At 37.5% G+C, this 20,601-nt stretch overlaps 1 protein-coding gene across 1 annotated transcript; it reads left to right on the top strand.

The window, feature by feature from the left end:
• The first annotated feature begins 12,139 nt into the window (after positions 1-12,139).
• LOC124270022 lies at positions 12,140-15,713 on the top strand. The gene is made up of 3 exons (XM_046705045.1): positions 12,140-12,576; positions 13,722-13,823; positions 15,475-15,713. The coding sequence occupies exons 1-3, from the start codon at positions 12,270-12,272 to the stop codon at positions 15,558-15,560; spliced, it is 495 nt and encodes a 164-aa protein (XP_046561001.1). The 5' UTR covers positions 12,140-12,269; the 3' UTR covers positions 15,561-15,713.
• Positions 15,714-20,601: the final 4,888 nt, after the last annotated feature.

Raw genomic sequence — 20,601 nt, 5'->3', positions numbered from 1 at the left:
AAATTTCATTTCGCCGCCAATCGCTAGTACTTCCAACATTAGCCAAAACTCAGTAACGTGTCACACCAATCACGTCATATTACGCAAATTTGTGCACTGTTTAAAATACGAGTTACACCATGCTAAAGCTCAGCTTATTCGGGTAATTATGGTAAGAAATTATATTTTGCTTACTTAGCTTTATCCTTTTGTTTGAAGTACCGTTTATGTCAGTAATGAGGGTTACAAGTGAGGGAATATAAATCAGAAAGTTAACACTTTAACATTTCAAATCGGTGTAAGTTTATGGTATTATCAGTAACCTGCTTTCTAACAAGCAAAGCAATTCAGTATTAAGACTCACAAAAATGTCACATATAGGGTATCATTTCAAATAAAACATCATGATGAAAACATGACTTACCCTGATGATGGAAAGTTCATAATGGCGCTTAAAATTCCATTTCAAGCAGACGTGGCTTGTTCATTGGTTCATGGGTTGGTCATCAACCAATGGTATGCCTCGCTGTCCTGTTTCCGCCACGTGTCTTACTAATTAACCCCATTCGTAACTACTCGTGTCATTCCGGCAAGCCGGACCTTCTTGTAGATCACGGAAAGAGGCGAGTAGTTACGAATGAATTAACCCATCACCTTACGCCCCCATCGAGGACGACAAGGGCACTGCACTCCATTCTCACATTTCGTCTTATTTCTTCTCATCATACGCTCACATGGTCGAAGGGCAGACAGCTTTTGTATACTTTCCCTGCCAGGGAGGGGCACAATGTACAAGTAGTCACATATTTATCATACATTGTATATATTGGAATAATTGTGAAATCCTGTTGTATTCATATCTTGTTGTATTCATGTCATCTATGCTGGTATTGATGTCAGCTTTGCTCGTCTTGAAGCGGGAGTATCGCTGCACTGTTGTATTCATTTTAGTGAAACAGTCATAAAATCACACTTGTGGGCTGATCCCACTTTCATTGTAGGGATGTGTAAACACCACCTATGTGCACTGAACCATTAATTAATGTGTCTCACAACTGGGAGTTCTCGCAAATGGGACGACACCGGTCAGAGATGGTGTTATACAATTGATGTATTCAGGAAATATCATGAACTTGTTAATAAATAATTTCTTATGTTGTCCACACACGGGCGGACTTAGGCAAAAACGGTGATATCTTCTTTTGCCAGTCGGGCAAGTTGTTTCTTTAAAGAGTAAGAGGATTATGAGGCATGGTCGACTGGGTTTGTTTGTTTAACTAATCCGAATGGTTTATTCTCATGAAGATCACGCAATAGTGACATAGAGAAAAATACAAATGTACAGATTTGTTTCATGGGAGCATACGTAGTCCAGTTTTCACATAGTTGCTTATTTTTAACAATAGTGCTTTATGCGTACAAGACATGAGGAATATAAATTTATCTAATGATGGATAATTACAATAATAGTTTGGTAGGAATGAATTTCTTACATTACTTAAACATGGACAATATAACATAAAGTGAAGTTCATCACCTATTGTGTTCTTACACAGTGTACACAATCTTTCTTCTTTAATAATATTATACCATCTACCTGTTTCTATTGAAAGTTTATGGTTACAAGTTCTAATATAGGTAAGCCAAATGCGTACATTTAATGGGAGGTGTAATAGATAACTTTCAAGGTATGGAGATATCTTAAACATATTATAATAGTGGCCTTTAGTAGATTTCAATTTACATTCGTTCCAGTGTTGATAAAACTTGTTACATAATATAGACTTAAGGTTACTTTTAAGCCAAATCTTACTTGTACAGGTTTGAGACATCCATATATAGTTTAAGCCAGAACATTTCAAAATTGTTTTAACAACATTGATAAGAGGTAAATATATGTTTGGGTCATTCGTTTTCATTGTAAACATCACTAGTGGGGGGAATGAGTTTGGTTCGTATGAAAAACTCTTTAATCTTGTCCTACAAGCGGGTGTGTTTCCTGATAAGTGGCTAGTGGGCATTATAAAACCTATATTTAAAAATAAAGGTGACCAAGATGATCCATCAAACTACCGTCCTATAACGCTCTTAAGCTGTATTAGTAAGCTGTTTACGTCTATTATCAACAATAGACTAACCACTTTTGTTGAAAACACGAAGGTACTGGTGGATAATCAAGCTGGTTTCAGAAAAGGTTTTTCGACTATTGATCATATATATACACTTCATACTCTTTCAGATATACTGCGAAAAAGCAAGCGTAAACTAATTTGCGCCTTCATAGATTTTAGTAAACCATTTGATAATGTAAGCAGACCAATTCTTTGGAAGAAAATTCTTAACTACAATATCAATGGTAATATATTTAATGTAATTAAAACAATGTACCAAGGTATTAAGTCCTGTGTAGAACACAATGACCAACAGTCTCAGTATTTTTTTTGTGAAAAAATGGTGTACGACAAGGAGAAAATGTATCCCCCATACTATTTGCACTGTACTTAAATGATTTAGAAAGTTCGCTTCTTAGAAATAATGTTGACGGTGTAACAGTTACACTCGATGATAATAATATGTATATATTTGTTCGACTTCTCGTTTTACTATATGCTGACGATACTGTCATATTATCAGATGATCCAAAAGAATTACAAAATTCGTTAGACTGTTTTTACAACTATTGTTTAGAAAACAAATTATCCATAAATACACAAAAGACCAAAATCATAATCTTCGGTAAGAAGAACCCGACAGGAAACTATAATTTTATGATCTGGCCATGATATTATCGAGCTTGTAAACCAATATAAATACCTTGGCGTTGCTTTCAGTAACAATCGTTCGTATGCAAATACCAGAAAATCTAATATTACCCAAGCCAATAAAGCAATGCACCTGTTGTACAAGCGATTAAGAAATATTAACATGTCTATAGAATGTAAACTCTATTTATTTGATTGTACTATCTGCCCTATTTTGCTCTATGTGTGCGAAATATGGGGATTTGAAAATGTAAAAGCAATTGAAAGGATTCATACTGATTTTATTAGATATATTTTAAACCTAAGACGCAGCACCCCAACATATATGTTGTATCGTGAAACAGGGAGATCACCTCTTACTGATAAAATCAAACTGCGCATGATGTGTTTCTGGTCTAAAATAGTATCCGGAAAATGTAATTCTACGTTAACAGCATTATATCAAATACCATTAACAAACTCAATGAAATACAACCACAACTATAAATGGTTCAATTACATTAAAACCATATAATATAATATTGGTATGTCCAATATATGGCACTCTCAAGATATAGTTTCCTTTTCTTGGTTCAAAAATGCTGTCCAACTTAGAATCTCAGACCAATCGCTTCAATTGCTTAACAACCCCATAACATCTTCCTCTAAAGCTGTTATCTACGAATGTATGAAATCTCATTATGATATCTCTTTACTGGAACGTAAATTAGGAACAAAGCACTGTAATATTTTAATCAAATTTAAAACCACCAACCATAAATTACCTATTGAAACAGGTCGCTGGGAAAATATTCCCTCAAATAAACGATTCTGTCCGTCTTGTCCCTCCCAACTCGGAGATGAGTTTCATTATTTATTTCAATGTAATAGATTTACTGCTAATTATTATGTAAACAACCCTAACTATTATAAAATGTCAGCCCTATTTGAAACTCATAATATGAAGCAATTAAGAAATCTATGTAAATATATTTCCATTATAATGTCTGTCAACATGATTAGTTTACCTGCACATAATCCTGGACTTGTTTCAAGCCATAGCCTACAAGTGATATATTTTTGAAAAATACCCCCATGATGCTTTGCATGTATTTGTAAACTTTGATTGATTGATTGGTTCAGTTATTTCATGGCTGTTCTCCATACATCTCCATGTATCTAGAACAGCAATAACTAACAATGCTGTTTTACTAAAAGGTATATTAGGTGCCATGTTATGGCAAGTCTTCACTTTATCCCATGATGTCAAATGCTTTGGTGAACGTTCAGTTTGTTCCAAATGGTCGAGGTGGTAGAAGTTTAGTGTATCAGGGGATATAAATTTCGAATTATGACTAGCAAGCGTGATACAACACATTGGAGATGTTGCTATCCTTCTTGTTGAGCAACGATTAACACCAGGGACGACTTGATCACAAGCTACAGAGACCATTTCCTTGTCGCCCTCAAGGATACAGACCACAGGCCATTTACACAAGTGACACAAGTGGACTATCATTTGTATTTTTATGTTCGCATACATACATTGATAAATTACTAATCACAATCATACATAACACATAACATACATAACTGTACACAATGTTTAGCATTATGTAGCTGCATAAATATAAGAAATTGATAAGGTATTAATCACAATCATACATCATCAATGTCCACAATTATGGTTCATACACAATTGACTTTAAAGTCAAACAAGATGAGAAACAGCATCTCCATATTCTATCATGGTCTTCCTTCCTGCTTGAAGGTGGTCTTTTCTCTCTGTAGTCTATCGTTAAGTTCTCTGTATTTCCGTTTTCTGGGTCATTTATGTATGCTGAACATTAAAATACAAATGATAGTCCACTTATGTCTTTCTTGGCTTGGTCATCCACCACCCTCCCCCACTATTGTCTTGCTAATCAACATGGTCGGTGTTGTGTACTGACTCCGACCTTCTAAATGAAACACATAAGATATCGTAGGTCTGCATAGTTTAATCGCACGGTTCGAAGTGAGGTACATCTGCCAAGGTTATTACGTAATCACACCACGTGCTCACGCGCTGATACGCGCGGGTGTAGATGACAAAACATAACATTTCCCCCCTTACAAAGAATACCTGAGGGAAATCCACTGAATAGATAAACAGTTCCTATAAGTAAAAGCTAAAACTTCTTAAACATAAACAAACTATCTGAACTATCATTAACAGATGAACTATTACCAAATAAACACTTGAGTTAGTGTATTTACTTTGGCTTACTTTAACTAGAAAGGTAAAACTTTAACAGGAGATAAAATTCAACGACCATTCAGCTAATATTTAGAGTCCACTTTGTTAGATGTTCCCTAAGTACAGATTCAGTCTATCTGGAGGACGGATTGTCCTGCTTGAGCGTCTAGGAGTGGGCTGAAGCACTGGCTCCAGTGACCTTGTCTCACCACATGAGACACTAGCATGATTAGAGTCTCTCGTCGGTGCTGCACATCTCTCTGGTAAATCTGGTTCGATTTGAAGGCTAATATTGTGTTCCTCTCTGGATCGCAACTGGTCGATGTGTCTGCGACACTGCCCGTTAGCCCACATCGACATCATAATGTCTCTCACCATGCTGAGCAGTAACTTGTCCTGGTACCCATTTATCTGCACAACGATAGTCTCTCACCCACACTTTACCGTCCACTTGTCTGGTCTCTGTCATATTACCACTTTGACTCAACAGCTTTGTTGACATAACAGATTGAATATCCGGTTTTAGCAAATCCAGTCTTGTTCTCAGTTCTCGTCCCAAGAATAACTTGGCTGGTGTCTCATTTGTGACACAGTGCGGAGCAGCCCTGTATGCTAACAGGAACTGAGCAACTTTCTTTTCAACATTTCCATCACAATTTTCGGATGCTCTCATGGACTGCTTAAAAGATTGTACCAATCTTTCGGCCTGACCATTCGTCGCTGGATGGTACGGAGCGGACAAAACATGCTTGACTCCATTACTCTTCAGGAATGCCTCAAACTCATTTGAAACAAATTGTGGCCCATTATCAGATACTAACTGATGTGGCAACCCAAACTGGGCAAACAATTTTCTCACTTCCTTCACTGTAGCTGCTGAAGTTGTAGACTTCATGATTATTATTTCTGGCCATTTGGAATATGCATCCGTAATCAATAGGAACATATGACCTATAAAGGGGCCAGCAAAGTCCATGTGAATACGATGCCAAGGACGTGATGGCCATGACCACGGCCGCACTGGTGCAGACGATGGATTTGCCTGATTACTTTGACAAGCTGAGCATGTCTTGGTGATACCCTCAATATCGCTGTTAATACCAGGCCACCAAATGTAGCTTCTGGCTACAGATTTCATCTTCACTACACCAAAATGGCCCATGTGTAGTTCTTGTAATACATGTTCTCTCATCTTCATTGGAATGACAACTCTCATTCCCCACATCACGCAACCCATATGCACAGACAGTTCATTTCTCCTTGTGTAAAATTGTTTCATTTGAGCATTATCTTCATGCTCTTTTGGACCATCCATTCATCACTGCTGTGTACACTTCAGACAACAGTGCATCACGTCTTGTTTCGTTCCTCACGTCAGCGCAAGCCAGGGGCAGCTGCTCAAATTGGCTGTTATAGAACAGCGCTACATCATCATGAAAATCTCATTTTGTAATGTTGTACTCAAAGGCAACCTAGACAAGACATCCGCATTGGCATGCTTCTCTGACGCTCTGTACTCAATAATGTAGTCATATGCACTCAGTATTAGCGCCCATCTCTGCATGCGAGCTGCAGTGATTGCCGGCACTGGCTTACCAGCTCCGAATAGAGCTGTCAAAGGCCTGTGATCAGTTATCAGTGTGAAGTGCCTGCCATATAGGTACTGGTGAAAGCGTTTTACACCAAATATAATACCCAATGCTTCTCGATCAATTTGAGAATAGCCTCTTTCAGCTGCAGACAAAGTTCTTGATTCAAATGCAATAGGTCTCTCCAATCCATCACTCATCACATGTGACAACACCGCCCCAACACAATATGAAGAGGCGTCACATGCTTGCCGTAATGGACGTGAAGGATCATAATGACACAGAACCTCAGAACTGGCTATCATAGCTTTGCATTTGTTAAATGCTGCCTCACACTCAGGAGACCAAACCCACTTCCTGTCCTTCCTCAACAGGTTATTCAAGGGGTGAAGAACTGTTGACAAGTTTCGCATGAAGCGCCCATAGTAGTTCACTGCACCCAAAAAGGAACGAAGCTGAGATACATTTTCTGGTCTTGGTGCATCTTGTACAGCTTGTACTTTGTCCTGACTTGTATGCAAGCCATTTCTGTCAATCACATGTCCCAAGTACTTCACAGAGTCAACAAAAAATGTACATTTTTGCTTTTTGACTCTCAAACCATAGTCCTGCAATCTCTTTAACATCTGTTCGAGGTTTCTGAAGTGTTCCTTATCATTTGCACCAGTCACCAAAATATCATCTTGGTGACACAACACTTTATCAAGTCCTTGCAACACTTGGTCCATGGCTGCCTGAAATATCGCTGGAGCTGAGGCGATACCAAATGCTAATCTTGTGTATCTGAACAACCTCTTCGGTGTATTGATTGTCAGGTACTTCTGACAATCAGCATCAACTTCCATTTGTTGATAGGCATGAGCCAGGTCTATTTTAGATTTGATTTGAAATCCCCACATATCCTTACGCTTGAATCACTTTTGATCACTGGCACTATAGGAGTTGCCCACTCACTGTGATCAACTTTGACTAACACACCATTTTTCTCCATCCTATCTATTTCCTCATTTACCCTCTCTTGTAGAGCATAGGGCACTGGTCTTGCCTTCATGAATCTTGGAGACATGCCATCTTTTAAAGATAAGTGAGCTCTGATATCCTTAATTATACCTATCTGATCTGAGAAAACATCACAGTATTTCACCAATAATTCTTGAATTTGTGTATCACTCTTGTCTTCCTTGCAATAGTGAATCTCATCTCCCAAACGTTTCCAGTCAATTTTCGACAAATGGTAGCCATGATCTTCCGAGCAGGGGTGGTCCCTCCCCCTTCACAACGTGTAAATCAAGTTCATGTACATATTTGCCATTTGTAACGTCAACTTTCATTATTCCAAAATCAAGAAAATGCTGACCTGTGTAAGTCTTCATAAGTATTTCCGGCTTTCGTAATTCGCATCCTTTGAACTTCTCTTCAAAGGTGCTCTCGTTGATGATCGAGTGCCTCGACCCGGCATCCAACTCAAATTGCATATCACTGCCGTTGACATTAACAGTCACCCAAATAACATCGGCACCTTCTTCTTGCAAAGCATACATATGACTTAAACAATCCGCAAGGTCATCAGGATACAGTTCACTGTCATTTTCTGTGTCAATTGCCTTCACACGAGAAGTCCTTGAATGGTTTACATCGCCATGTTTGCTCACCACGCCACTTCCGGAAGATGAAGGCCGTGAACTTGAACCTGCGTCATGACTCGACCTCTGACCTCTACACACCGACTGCAAATGCCCTCGCTTGTGACAGTTCAAACACACGGTGTCTTTATGCTTACAAGCGTTTGCGAGATGAAAAACGCTTCCACATCGGAAACACCATTTACTGCCAGAGTTTTTAGGCTTGCTGTTAAAAACATACACATCCGAAGCAATACTTCCCTTCAAACTGTCAGAGCCTCTGCGTAGTTCCTCGCAATCCTTCGCTGCTAACTCCATAGAATTTGCGATAGCAAGTGCACGATCAAGAGTCAGGTCATTTTCTGCAAGTAATTTCCTTTGAATCGAAGTAGATCTTAATCCAAGCACAACTGATCACGTAAACGTTCATTCAAAGTGTCTTCAAACTGGCAATTCCGAGTAAGTCTTCTCAAAACCACAGAATATTGCGAAATAGTCTCACCGTCAGCTTGCATTCTCTTGTGAAATCGGTATCTCTCTGCTATCACGAGCGGGGCTGGTGTGAAATGATTCTGTAACAAGGTTACCAATTCACCAAGAGTCTGGTCTTGTGGTCTTGCCGGCGCGGTCAACGACTTCAGCACTGCATAAGTCTTACTTCCAATCATGGACAAAAATCCTGACACACGACGAGCAACAATGAGTTCATTAGCATCAAAGAATAACTGCACTCTTTCGGCATATGATGCCCAATCCTCCTTGTTTTCTTCAAAAATCCCAATTTCACCAATGACGCCCACCATATTGAAATATCACTGAACAATTAACCACGTTTTCCAATGTCAAACTTCAACTCTCACTGCTAACGATGAAATATTCATTAGCAAATGTAATTAGCACTTCCAATATAGGTAGGAATTCCGTAATCCTCGTCGCCACTGTTGTGAAACACATAAGATATCGTAGGTCTGCATAGTTTAATCGCACGGTTCGAAGTGAGGTACATCTGCCAAGGTTATTACGTCACTATGTGACGTAATCACACCACGTGCTCACGCGCTGATACGCGCGGATGTAGATGACATAACATAACAGTCGGGTGATCATCTAAATCCCTAAATAAACAATTTGCCCGACTGGCAAAAGAGGAACACCCTGCAAAAACAACCCAAATGAATTCTTTCTTTAATAAATTATAGCGTAACTAATTAATTTGGTCATTTACAATAAAAGGTGACTAAATGTTTAATACATTATTCACTTTAGATCACGTTGAATAATTTCTAGAGAAATCGGTACACAATTTCATATCACAGATGATTCCAGAGACAAAGAGTTTATGAGATTCTAGTTTATGAAAAGCATTAAAGGACCACTGATCCAGAGCGATTAATGTTTCTCGCTAACAGTCTAATTACGAAACCTAGCTGCAAACTGGTCAGTCCCTGCTCCCTCGACCGTCACGGACGCGGGGACTGGGCTACTGTCCACCCTGGCAGAATTTCTTCAACCTAATCAGTGGGACATTAAGAAGGGTGGATGCCCATCAGATGCAGTTATTTGAAAATATCCCCGGTAGTTCTTGTCTGATTGTAATAAAGTATCCCAGCAGTGTAGGCTTTTTCAGAGATTTTCAAATGTTTGGATGGTTTAGTGACTGATCCAATTTGGTCCTATTTCTGTGTTTTTACCTCAGTATTTAATCATGTAAGAATATGATGTCTATTACGTATGTTATGGTATCAAAAACACACATTAGATATATTTGAATCCATTAACTAAACACCCTCACTTTGCCATTGCAAAGTAAATCTGAAATTTTACTTAGGTACATAGGTATAAACATACACAGTACACAGCCAATGCTTATATATATTTAGAAGATAAATAGTTTCGTTTGTTCAATTTCCGGGATTCATTGGAATTCAACATAGGAAAATTTAGTTTAAAACCGACGGCGTCAGCCGGAGGTTTTAAACGTTAAAATTATTAGTAAGAAGCGTTTTCTCAATGAACTCTTTGACGTATCGAGATCGTGTGTCGTAATGCGGTTAGCCTCTCGTGGTCAAGTTCGCTGTCGCCCCAGATACGGAAAACAACAAGAAGGGTTACGTTATTATCTGATGGGAGAGATAGGTTACGTCATGTTCCAAATGAATAACTGTCAGTATAATACATACAACAAAATGTATTCAGTCATGTTTTTATTTAAACTTGATGAGTAACAGTTTACATGTCTTCGTGTTAATCCCAATTACTGCAATACCACTGGAATTACAATGACAATGAACAAATTCCATTTTATGCTACCTTCTCCACCTCGTGTTACCTTACGTAGACTGGTCCAATCAAGTACGACCACATGGATTTCCTCGCGTTAAGTTTGGCCTACTGTTGATTCAAGAAGCTGACATTTATGGTAGAACTGTGTATGCCCTGAAACATTCCCATCACGGATACAATTGAAGAACTTTGCAAGTGTGAAGAGGGCCTAGATGAGGACACAGTGTCAACGACACGAGAACCCACGCGGTGGCATTTGATTGCTATTTTTTCGCTATCATTACCCTGCAAAATGGCCGAGTACGACCTCTTCTGTATACTGCTAGATTCGGTGCAATATGATTTTAAACTCTGATCATTTTTATGCCCAGTTATTTTGCAAATTTCTCTGTTTTCGATTCCGGCATGGGATAGCAGAGTGACGGCTGTTGCGCGAAGGCAGTGATTCGTGTATGTGTGTGACAACTTGGCATTCTTGGAGATGTGTTTCATCATTTGTGACAGTGAATTTTTGCCAACGCAAAAAGGTGAGGTGTACCAAATAGAATCGTGGATATCGACGACAGATTTTGGATGTTGAAAGAACGATTCATTATTGGGATTCATGTGGGATTTGTACGATTTAAAGGATGAAACCGGACAGTGCGCGTCACCAGTGGCATAGATCCTTTTATTTGGCTCAATGGAATCTGTCAAATTGCCACGGTTATTTTTTGTGAGTTCCGAGTGTGTCATTTCAATATATTCACAGCCATCTTCATCAACGGAGACCTGAAAAGAGTTATGTCAAACCATACTTTATTGAATAGGCCGACTGGTGAAGACAAATCAAAACTTTCTCGGATCATTGCCAGCTCGGTCGCGGGGATTGCAGCGTGATGTTTAGTTTTATCTAGGCCCTTCTTTTTCATTTTTTCTGACCATAGAAATGAAAACATTGTTTGCTGTATGGAAATCTTTGTCGTTCATAATATTAATGTCACGTTCATATGGAGGAGAACGCAAATGGCGATTGATGGCCGCCCGCAGTCCGACGAATGTAGACTTCGAATACATTTCGCAGCGACCATTCCTCACTTCAGCGTAGAATGAACGAAGATAGGTGTTGAGTGCTTGAGCATCAAAATTCTCAAAATCGGAAGGATACCCCCTCTCTTGGAGCCACTCTGCGAATAAGAGAAGGTAAGGTTATAAATTTGTTAGAAAATCATAGATTTTTTATCCACGCTACAGTACAGTATGGCTTGGTATGAAATATGGGCTAAAATATTTATGCAATCAATAACACGTTATTGCATTAAGTTATCGTTAAAATGGTTGTAAATTCCCATTTTTCCGTCGAGGCAGTGTTTTGATGTGTATGCTTCATTTATTTATGGATACAAACAGTTTGTGAAAGACGTTTCGCCAGGCTAAACTAATCAGGGGGAGGTAACTATCAATGTGTTTCCCCTTTGTTTACAAAGTGTCGTATGGACGCACCCCGGAACAGTTTCACACCCCAGACGGTATTTCTGTTGGTCGCCTTTGATAAAGATCCATCAATGATTTGTTGTAGGTCATCATCCTTGCCCTTCGCAAAGCGAGAGCTGGAGCCACTCCGGTCAGCCGATACTGATGGATGCTCGGTTGTCGAGGCCTGGGGCCGGATTCACTAAACTTCTTAGAATTTTCTTAGTTTTTATGCTTAAGTTTCCTTAAGAATTCTTAGCTGAGAATTTATCTTAAGTAGCAATCCACCAAGCCACTAAGCATAAATCTTAGCTGAGATATTTTAAAATTCTTAGAATTTTCTTAGTGAGAAACGCATGGGATTATGGGATACAAATTTATGCTAAGAATATTCTTAGATGACGTATTGGAAATCCCCGTATCTATTAATAGCATAGTTGAACTCTCCTCGCGTGGAGATAGAAAAAAACTTACGCAGACGACAACAATCAGAATGGAGAAGAAAAGTGTCAGAAAACCCAACTGGACGGCCGAACAGACGTTGTACTTAACTCGCCTTGTTGAGGAAAACAAGGCTGTGTTACTCGGCAAGTTTGGACCGGGTGTGACATCTGCGCGAAAGAAGGAAATTTGGACGCATATTACTAAGCAGATCAATGCCACCTTCACAGGTAAGTGACGATCGTAAATTTTGAGGGCACTTAAAGTGTTATCACCATGTATATGTAACTGTAAAGTATTTGCCTCCTACAATAATTAATGTAATTTTTATTGATTTTTAAGAATTTAAACGTTGAAGTAAGTGCAAGTTTAAAAGCGAGATGGTTCATATGTGCTATTTTCGATCACCCATCTCAAAACGGAAGGATTTCCGCCCGTAACCGCCGTATTTATTTCTAATCATTATATGCCTGAGAATATCCGCCTATGTTTTTTATGAACAGGCTATACCTAACCTAAAACCCTAAAAACGAACCCCAAACAGTACAACCGACATGCTTAGTATGTTCATTGAAATAACATTAAAGTAATGTATTTGGGCCAGTTTTGTTGTATCTAGTCAAATGTAGATTTTTTTGTGAATTAAAATGATAACAGTGAATTAGGGTTGGTTTGACATGTTGATAATTCTGTAAATTTATCTTAGAAATATAGGTTGATATTCAGGTATTTATCAAGGCAGGTAAGATAATTCTATCGCAGGTTTTCATGTGAAGGAATCACACATGAAACATTCTATTTCACCCAAGTGTGAAGTAATCACACATGTATCATTTTATTTTACCCAAGTGTGAAAGACTCACACATTTTCATTTTATTTTACCCAGTGTGAAAGACTCACACATTATCATTTTATTTTACTGCAGTACTTTTCATGAAGAAATGGCCCTTTCGTTTTGTTGTGTTTGCAGAATATTTCTCATGTGTACCATTATTTTATTTAATCAAACACTGACCCCTATGATTTATTGTTCATTATTTTGACTCCTTAAAGCTTTTGAATGGCAGTCCATTTTGTGGAGTTGGTTCAGTTCCAACCAGAGGCATACACAGAGTCAACGTTTATATGTTTTCATGTTAATATTAACAATAGTTAGTTGAAAATAGCACTAATATTGTGAAATGTGACTAATATTAGTGGGCCAAGTGGTCTCTTATCATACCTTCAGACTGAACCTTTGTTAATATCATAATTGGGTTGTCAATACCATTACATCATGAATTTAAAAATGTGAATTTAATGTAAATGAAAATATTTGATTTCATATTTGTGTCCTCAATTGTTTCATGAAATGTTTTTTTCATTTTCTCCCAGGATGTATCAGGACAAATGACGAAGTGGAGAAAAAGTGGCATAATACCCAGTCGAAGTCCAAGTCTGAAATTGCAGCATATAAGAAAGGGGCTGTATCTACAGGTAAGAGCTCAAATATAGATTTATGGTCCATACTTATTGATTTTGGACAGTGTGTGTGTGAAGAAAAGTGATTACTTTGAAGGAGTATAAATTGAGTAATAAATGGTCATGGTGTAACCGGGTTGTGATGGGTAAGAATGACGTTCAAACACAGGCTACGGGTGTGAGGTTTTATTTGCAGTTAGAGAGGTTACGACACCCTGCAATACACAAAACAATAACATAAGGTAATATCATAAAAACATGATGCATCTTTCACATACGAGTAACTTACAATTACACATTCACATTCGCATATAAATATCTTTGTTAATGAGGCATAAAATCATTGTCTTGATTACATAAAGAATTCATCAAGGGCGATAACTCTATTTATGGGTACTATACATGAGGTATACAATGAACATGGATCATTGTTATAAAGTACATAACATGTTCTCAATACAATAATTAATTATCACTTTGTGGCACCAATGATACAGATGGCAATCAGTGATACATATGTATCATAATATATTATTTACAATACAGTCAAATCCCGATGAGTCGAATGCCGGTGTCTCGAATATTATGCATAACACGAAGTACCTGTCGGTCCCGACCATTCCCTGCTATTTTTGTCATCATTTGATTTCCGGTTACACGAATTCGTCTTATAAATACACACGATAACTCGAAATGGAAATTTGGTCCCTTGAGATTCAAACAATAGTAATCTTGTATACATAAGCCGAAGTCAGTCAATGAGAAGTTAATTGGTGATCCAACTACATGTAACTGATCCAATTAACAAACCAACGCGGCTCGCACCTTTCCGCTATTGTCGGGTGAGTTCAAAAGGCAGATTAGTGATTTTACGGAAACGGAAGAATTAGCACCTGTCACAACGACGACTCGTCTGATGATGAAGACGAGACACACCCTGCCGTCAAACCACCACCATCCGTATCGGAAGCGATAAAGTTCTGTGAAGGACTGGAGGAATTTCTAGAGTTGGTTCCAAGTGCAAACAACGAACATTTTTCCCACTTTGCAAGCGTCCGTGAATTTGTGGATAAATGTAAGGGAAATTCACAGAAACAAACATTAATGTCAGACTTTTTTCAGAAGTGAGTTCATCTTTTTGTATTAATAAGATTCAAGATGGCGGCATGTTCAAGTATATCTATTGATTGCCGAATTGTTCAATATTGAATCATCTTTTTTTTCTACGCTCATAGACATACCTATGTCTCGAATACATCGATAAGCCGAATCTTTTACTTGGTCCCCAGCGATTCGACTCATCGGGATTTGACTGTATATACTATTCACAACAAACTATTCAGAACTGGTGTCTGCCACAATGTTAATAATAATAATGAGAGAATGATGTATGAGTATAGATTATATAGGCAATGTCAGATCATATTATTACTTACTAGTATGTGACATTATTTAGAGCTTACCAAAAGAAGTGCAAGTGATAAATGACATTGGTCAGTGTGCAAATTAGGCTGTTTACAGGGTCTTGAATTGAACAAAATATATCCCCCCAAAAAATCCCCTAACAAAATAAGTTGAATAGACCCTCATGAAAAAAAATGAATTTCGCTTACGTCTGATTATGTTTCAACCCATGGGTAATTATGAAATTATCTATACATTGCAGGTGGTGGGCCGTCACCTTGTCCACTTTTAACTGAAACAGCAGAAGTCGTGTGGGACAAACTTGGGAAGGACAATGTGTCCATATGAGGAATACCAGATTCAATGGACTCAACTCTACTGCAGATAAATGAGTCTACTCAGTCAAGGTTTGTCAAAACATTCAGCTTTACTGTATGTCATTAGATAATTCCTTCAATAAAATTGGTTGCATCACATTCCAAATATTGATAACAAATTTTATTTTCAAAATAACCTATTGACGAAATCCAAAATGTAAAAATCACATATCAAGAAGATTAATAAAGCTCTCTTTTCCAACATTTATCCCTTGACTGCCTTTAATGTTTGATATTTATAATTTTCATGGGCTATTATACCCAAAACCCTTCTTAAAGTGATCCCTACTTAGTCTTACCTATATGAAAAGACCCTTAGCCTTGGCATAATATAAAATGAATTATATAAATAACTGCATATAAACTGTGACCTGAATACATGATAACAAGTAAAACTGATTATAGTTTATTTAAATGTCAGTGATGCCATGTCATTTGTAGACATCTAGGCACTGACAGCAGTGGGAGGGTGCCTGGAAATGGTCACCAGTGTGGCAGATGTGGCGGTTACTCCAAGCAATCCCAGTGATGCAGCAGTTCCCACTGTCAAGGCCATACACACAGTCACTGCGGCACCAAGTAGTGGAAGATGTGCTCCCCCTAGCAAGGAGATCCAATCTTGAACCATGCCGTGAATGTGATGAACTGTATCATAAGAAGATGAAATTAGAAATTGAGGTTCTTGAACTAAAAAAGAAAATGATGGAACACAAACTAAAGAAATTTATGGAAGAGTAGAAGACTACTCATGCTTCTCAAAATGTACATATTTCTTAAAAGCTGGCCAAAATACTTGTAACAATATGGTTCTTGCAAATATTTTCTTAAAGTCAACAGATCTACTTCATTAAACATGGTTCAAGCCTAATGTAGGTATCCACATGATGCTTAAGGCACTCGATGAGTGTGGGAGAAGTACATGCACTAGTAAGGTTAAACATATACGTACTGTTTCAATTTGGTTTGGGTTATGCTTTGCTTAGCCACAATGTTGCAGATTCAAAGGCTTTCACATCTATGTTCAAACAGAGGTTATGTGATAATTTACAGGAGTCATGGTACTCCTCTGTGGAATCTTCACCTAAATGTTATCTCTACAAAGCCTAGAAATATTTGTTGAATGTTGAAAAGTACTTATGTTGTGATTTACCTTTACATGTAAGAAATGCTATTCCAGATTTAGATGCTCAAATTTTAAAATTGCCATAGAAACAGGAAGATACACTAATGCTGATAGACATCTAAGGCTGTGTAGCCACTGTAAAAAGAATAATGTCAATATTATTGAGGACATATATCATATTTTGCTGGAATGTGCACTATATGTTGATATTAGAAACAAATACCTTATTGATATATAATCATATGTCTGTTGTTAATATTTTAAAAGATTCAAACACAAGTACTCTCACTCTATATAATGTTGGAAATTTCCTCTATCATGTAGAGAAGAGGAGCAGCTTAAAATATGCTCAGTAACTGACGCCCCTTTACTGAATAAGAATATCTGTCTGTCTGTAATATTCTGGGTGAATGTGGCAGATTCCCTCTTCAACTTACATATATGTCAAGGTCACGTAACTATTGGTGTAGACCAAGATGTAGATTACCACATCAAATTTATTTAATGTTAAAGTCTTTGGATGAATCTGGACACATGACATGGGCATCTCATATCAAGAATATTTTTTAATTTAGATTTGGGTTTGGGTTTGTTTGGATTTCACAGGACTTTTGAGATATTGATGGTTTTTCAAAAACATTTATCTTAATTTAATTGAAGATGACATACATGTTTTACTTCTTTGTAAAGCCTACCCAGATATGAGGAATACATTTCTTGATAAATATTGGAAACAACCTCCATCACGACACAGTTCTGTCAACGTAATGTCTTCAACAAACATAAATGCTATAAATAAATCTGATGTCTTTTCTGTAAAACGCATTTAACTTTATGCATAATATATACAGTTATTAATGTATTTTGGGCCAGTGGCCCATTACTGAATGAAATATCTGTCTGTCTCCTTCACATATAGCAACCATAGAATGAAAATATCGATTGCATTCTTTGTGAGTTTCAAATTATGTTTATATTCAAGTTTAAATAATTTAGTACTAAATCTTTTACTGTCTTGTTGCTGAAAACATTTAATAATTTGCCTTACCTTAGAAGTGAGTGTTGGCAAAGTGATCCCTGTAAATCAGGTTATGTCCAGACAACTGTGGTACAACCTGTGGTTGGTCGTCGTCATCTGGGTGACAATCGACTCACCATCAGGCAAGGGGATACTTCGCAGCTTGCATATGTTGTGCAAAACTGCACAACATGTGATGACCTGTTGTGAAAAGTAATTGCATGTAAATAAAAGTTGTTTTCATTCAAAATTGTCATCTTGTTATTATTATAGTGTTGTGTGGGGCCACATATCGGTAAGATATCTTGTTTCTCATTTCTGTATATTACTTCTCATATATTTGTATATGTTTCACTGGAAGACCATCATTCTGAACATGCTTTATCTGTTGTCATTCTTTTGTTTGAATAATTCAATACAGTTTAATGGATGATGTTAAGAAGATATAAATGGAGTGTTTAAAAAACCTATATATTAACACTTAACATACATACACATGCATGGAAGCACACGCACATACAAGACATGCTTCAAATACATTTTAAGAATAATAAAATATACATCAAACATAAATATTATATAAGATTATTTTCTACTTGTGAACAGTTAAGTAATAAAGCACAGTTTGATTACAAATCACATTGGTTTTACACAGATGAATAACTGTATTCCACATTTATTATTTTATACTGGCATTTACCTTGCATGTTTTTTCTGGGGTTAATCTAACTTCTCCATGCAACACATGAAAGCGCCGTTTGAGTTGCCCTGTTCCCCTCTCCACTATGGTGCGTGTCCTCTTATGAGCTCTGTCACAAAATCAAACGTTATGAAGATTATTTTAAAATCTGCAATAGCATATTTTGCAATTTGTAACTGGCATGTAAATAAATAACATGATATAGATGTAGATAAATAATCTATTCCGCCCTAAAGCATTCTTTTATGTTTACTGTCATTTCATTACGTATTTGTCAGAAAGTTTTTGATGTATTCTAGGATTGTAGATTGTTCCAGGAAAGAAAAACATCATTTTTTTAACTCAACCCAGTTACACTTTTATAGTCATATTTGACAGGGGGCATAACTCTAATCGACTAACCAAAAGCACGTCGTTTGCAAGATTATATTTACCTGTTGTATGCTGTCTGAGAGCCGGGATTTGGCTGAAGATAGGGAGTGAGGAGCCAGTCTCTACATGGATATCCACTGTCTCCAAGAAAGTGGCAGCGGGCAGGCATCAGGTGGCGAGAGAACAAAGCACAAACGCCGCTCTCGGTCAGTATGCGCGAGTCATGAGTGGACCCGGGCCATTTCGCAACAATATCAATGATGTGTGAACTGTGGTCAAAGACAACCTGAGTATTGATGCTGTGGTACTGCTTTCTGTTCACATAAGCAGGTTCGTGCTGGGATGGTGCCATAATCTGAATGTGGGTGCCATCTATAAGCCAACCACTCCGGGAAAATTAGCGATGCCATAGAAACCAAGTTGGTTTCGTCGGATTTCAGTCGGTCTGGTAGGAAACGAAACGAGCTGTCTAACAATGGCAAGGGCAGACAGTGCAGTTATTGTCTGGTTAATGGCCCTACTCACTGAAGACTGTGAAACACCAATGTGGTCCGCATTACACAGCTGCATTTTGCCCGTGGCAAAGTAACGCAGCGTCAGTAGAACTTTGTCAGTAGCTGATAAAGGATGACTTCTTTGAGTGAGAGGTGAAATTTCATTGGAAATGAGACTTACTACAAATTGTATACCATCTTTTGATAATCTAAATCTTCGTGTCAACTCTGTTTCTGTGTACTTTTCATAAATGTTGGTTCTATCGATGATTGCATGGGCGGCCATCTTTGTTTACTTTAAGAAAATTCTTAGTGCTTAAGTAACCTATGGATGATTCTTAAGTTAAGAAAAAATCTTAAGCACTAAGAAGTTTGATGAATATTGCTTAAGCACAAATCTTAGTTTTATATAGGTTGCTATGGATACTAAGAATTCTTACCAGACTTAAGAATTCTTATTCTCAGGAATAAATGTGTTTGCTCAACTGAGATTTTATGTCTCTTCAATCAATACTTTAAAAAGCACATAAGCGTTCTGTTAGGTAAAAAAATGAAATACTTACCTTCATCATTCATGAACTCCTCCAAAATTGCATCATCTCCAAAAATTTCATCAAAGGAACCAAGAAAAAAATTAGCATCACACAAAATAGAGTTAGCCTCCATTATGCAAATGAAAGTAGTGCATCTTTTTATGTATCATTGGGCTGTTATTCGGCTTTTGTAATTCAGGGAATCGAACTATGTTCGACAAGGTTTTTCGACCAATGAATTTGCAGAATACACACACTATTGGTTTACAATTCTTATGTAACAATGAAGTTCCGTTCGTATCCTCAAAACAATGTCGGCCCATAAGTTGTTGTTTTTTCAGGCAATCAAACTTGCATGCAATAGAGCGAGTACTACTCTCTTGCTGTAACCCTTGTTTGGTGGTAAACCTACACATATGTTATTTGTCATCATTCACTTGATGGTCAGCCAATGAATTTATAAAAGGTATAATTAGTGATAACACCACTCAGATTACCCATCAAAGGATCCCATTTGGCATTTCTTGTGTCTGGAGTACATACTTATCATTATAAATTGAGGTCTGATGTGGCAAATGTATTACATCTTATGTAATACGCGCATGGAAGTGCAGTAAGTGGAATTATCAGCTGAGTTACAAAACAAACATCGATCAAAGGATTAACCGATAGCACGCTGATTGATTAATTGCTTTTATTCTGCACAGCGGATTTGTCAAAAGGTAGTGTTTATGTATGTAGATTTACTCATCTATACTGATTACACTCTGTC

Source organism: Haliotis rubra, unplaced genomic scaffold, assembly GCF_003918875.1.
Source record: "Haliotis rubra isolate DU_JTF1 unplaced genomic scaffold, ASM391887v1 Scf1490, whole genome shotgun sequence".
Classification (NCBI taxonomy): Eukaryota; Metazoa; Mollusca; class Gastropoda; order Lepetellida; family Haliotidae; genus Haliotis; species Haliotis rubra.
This window is presented reverse-complemented; position numbering and strand designations above follow the sequence as displayed.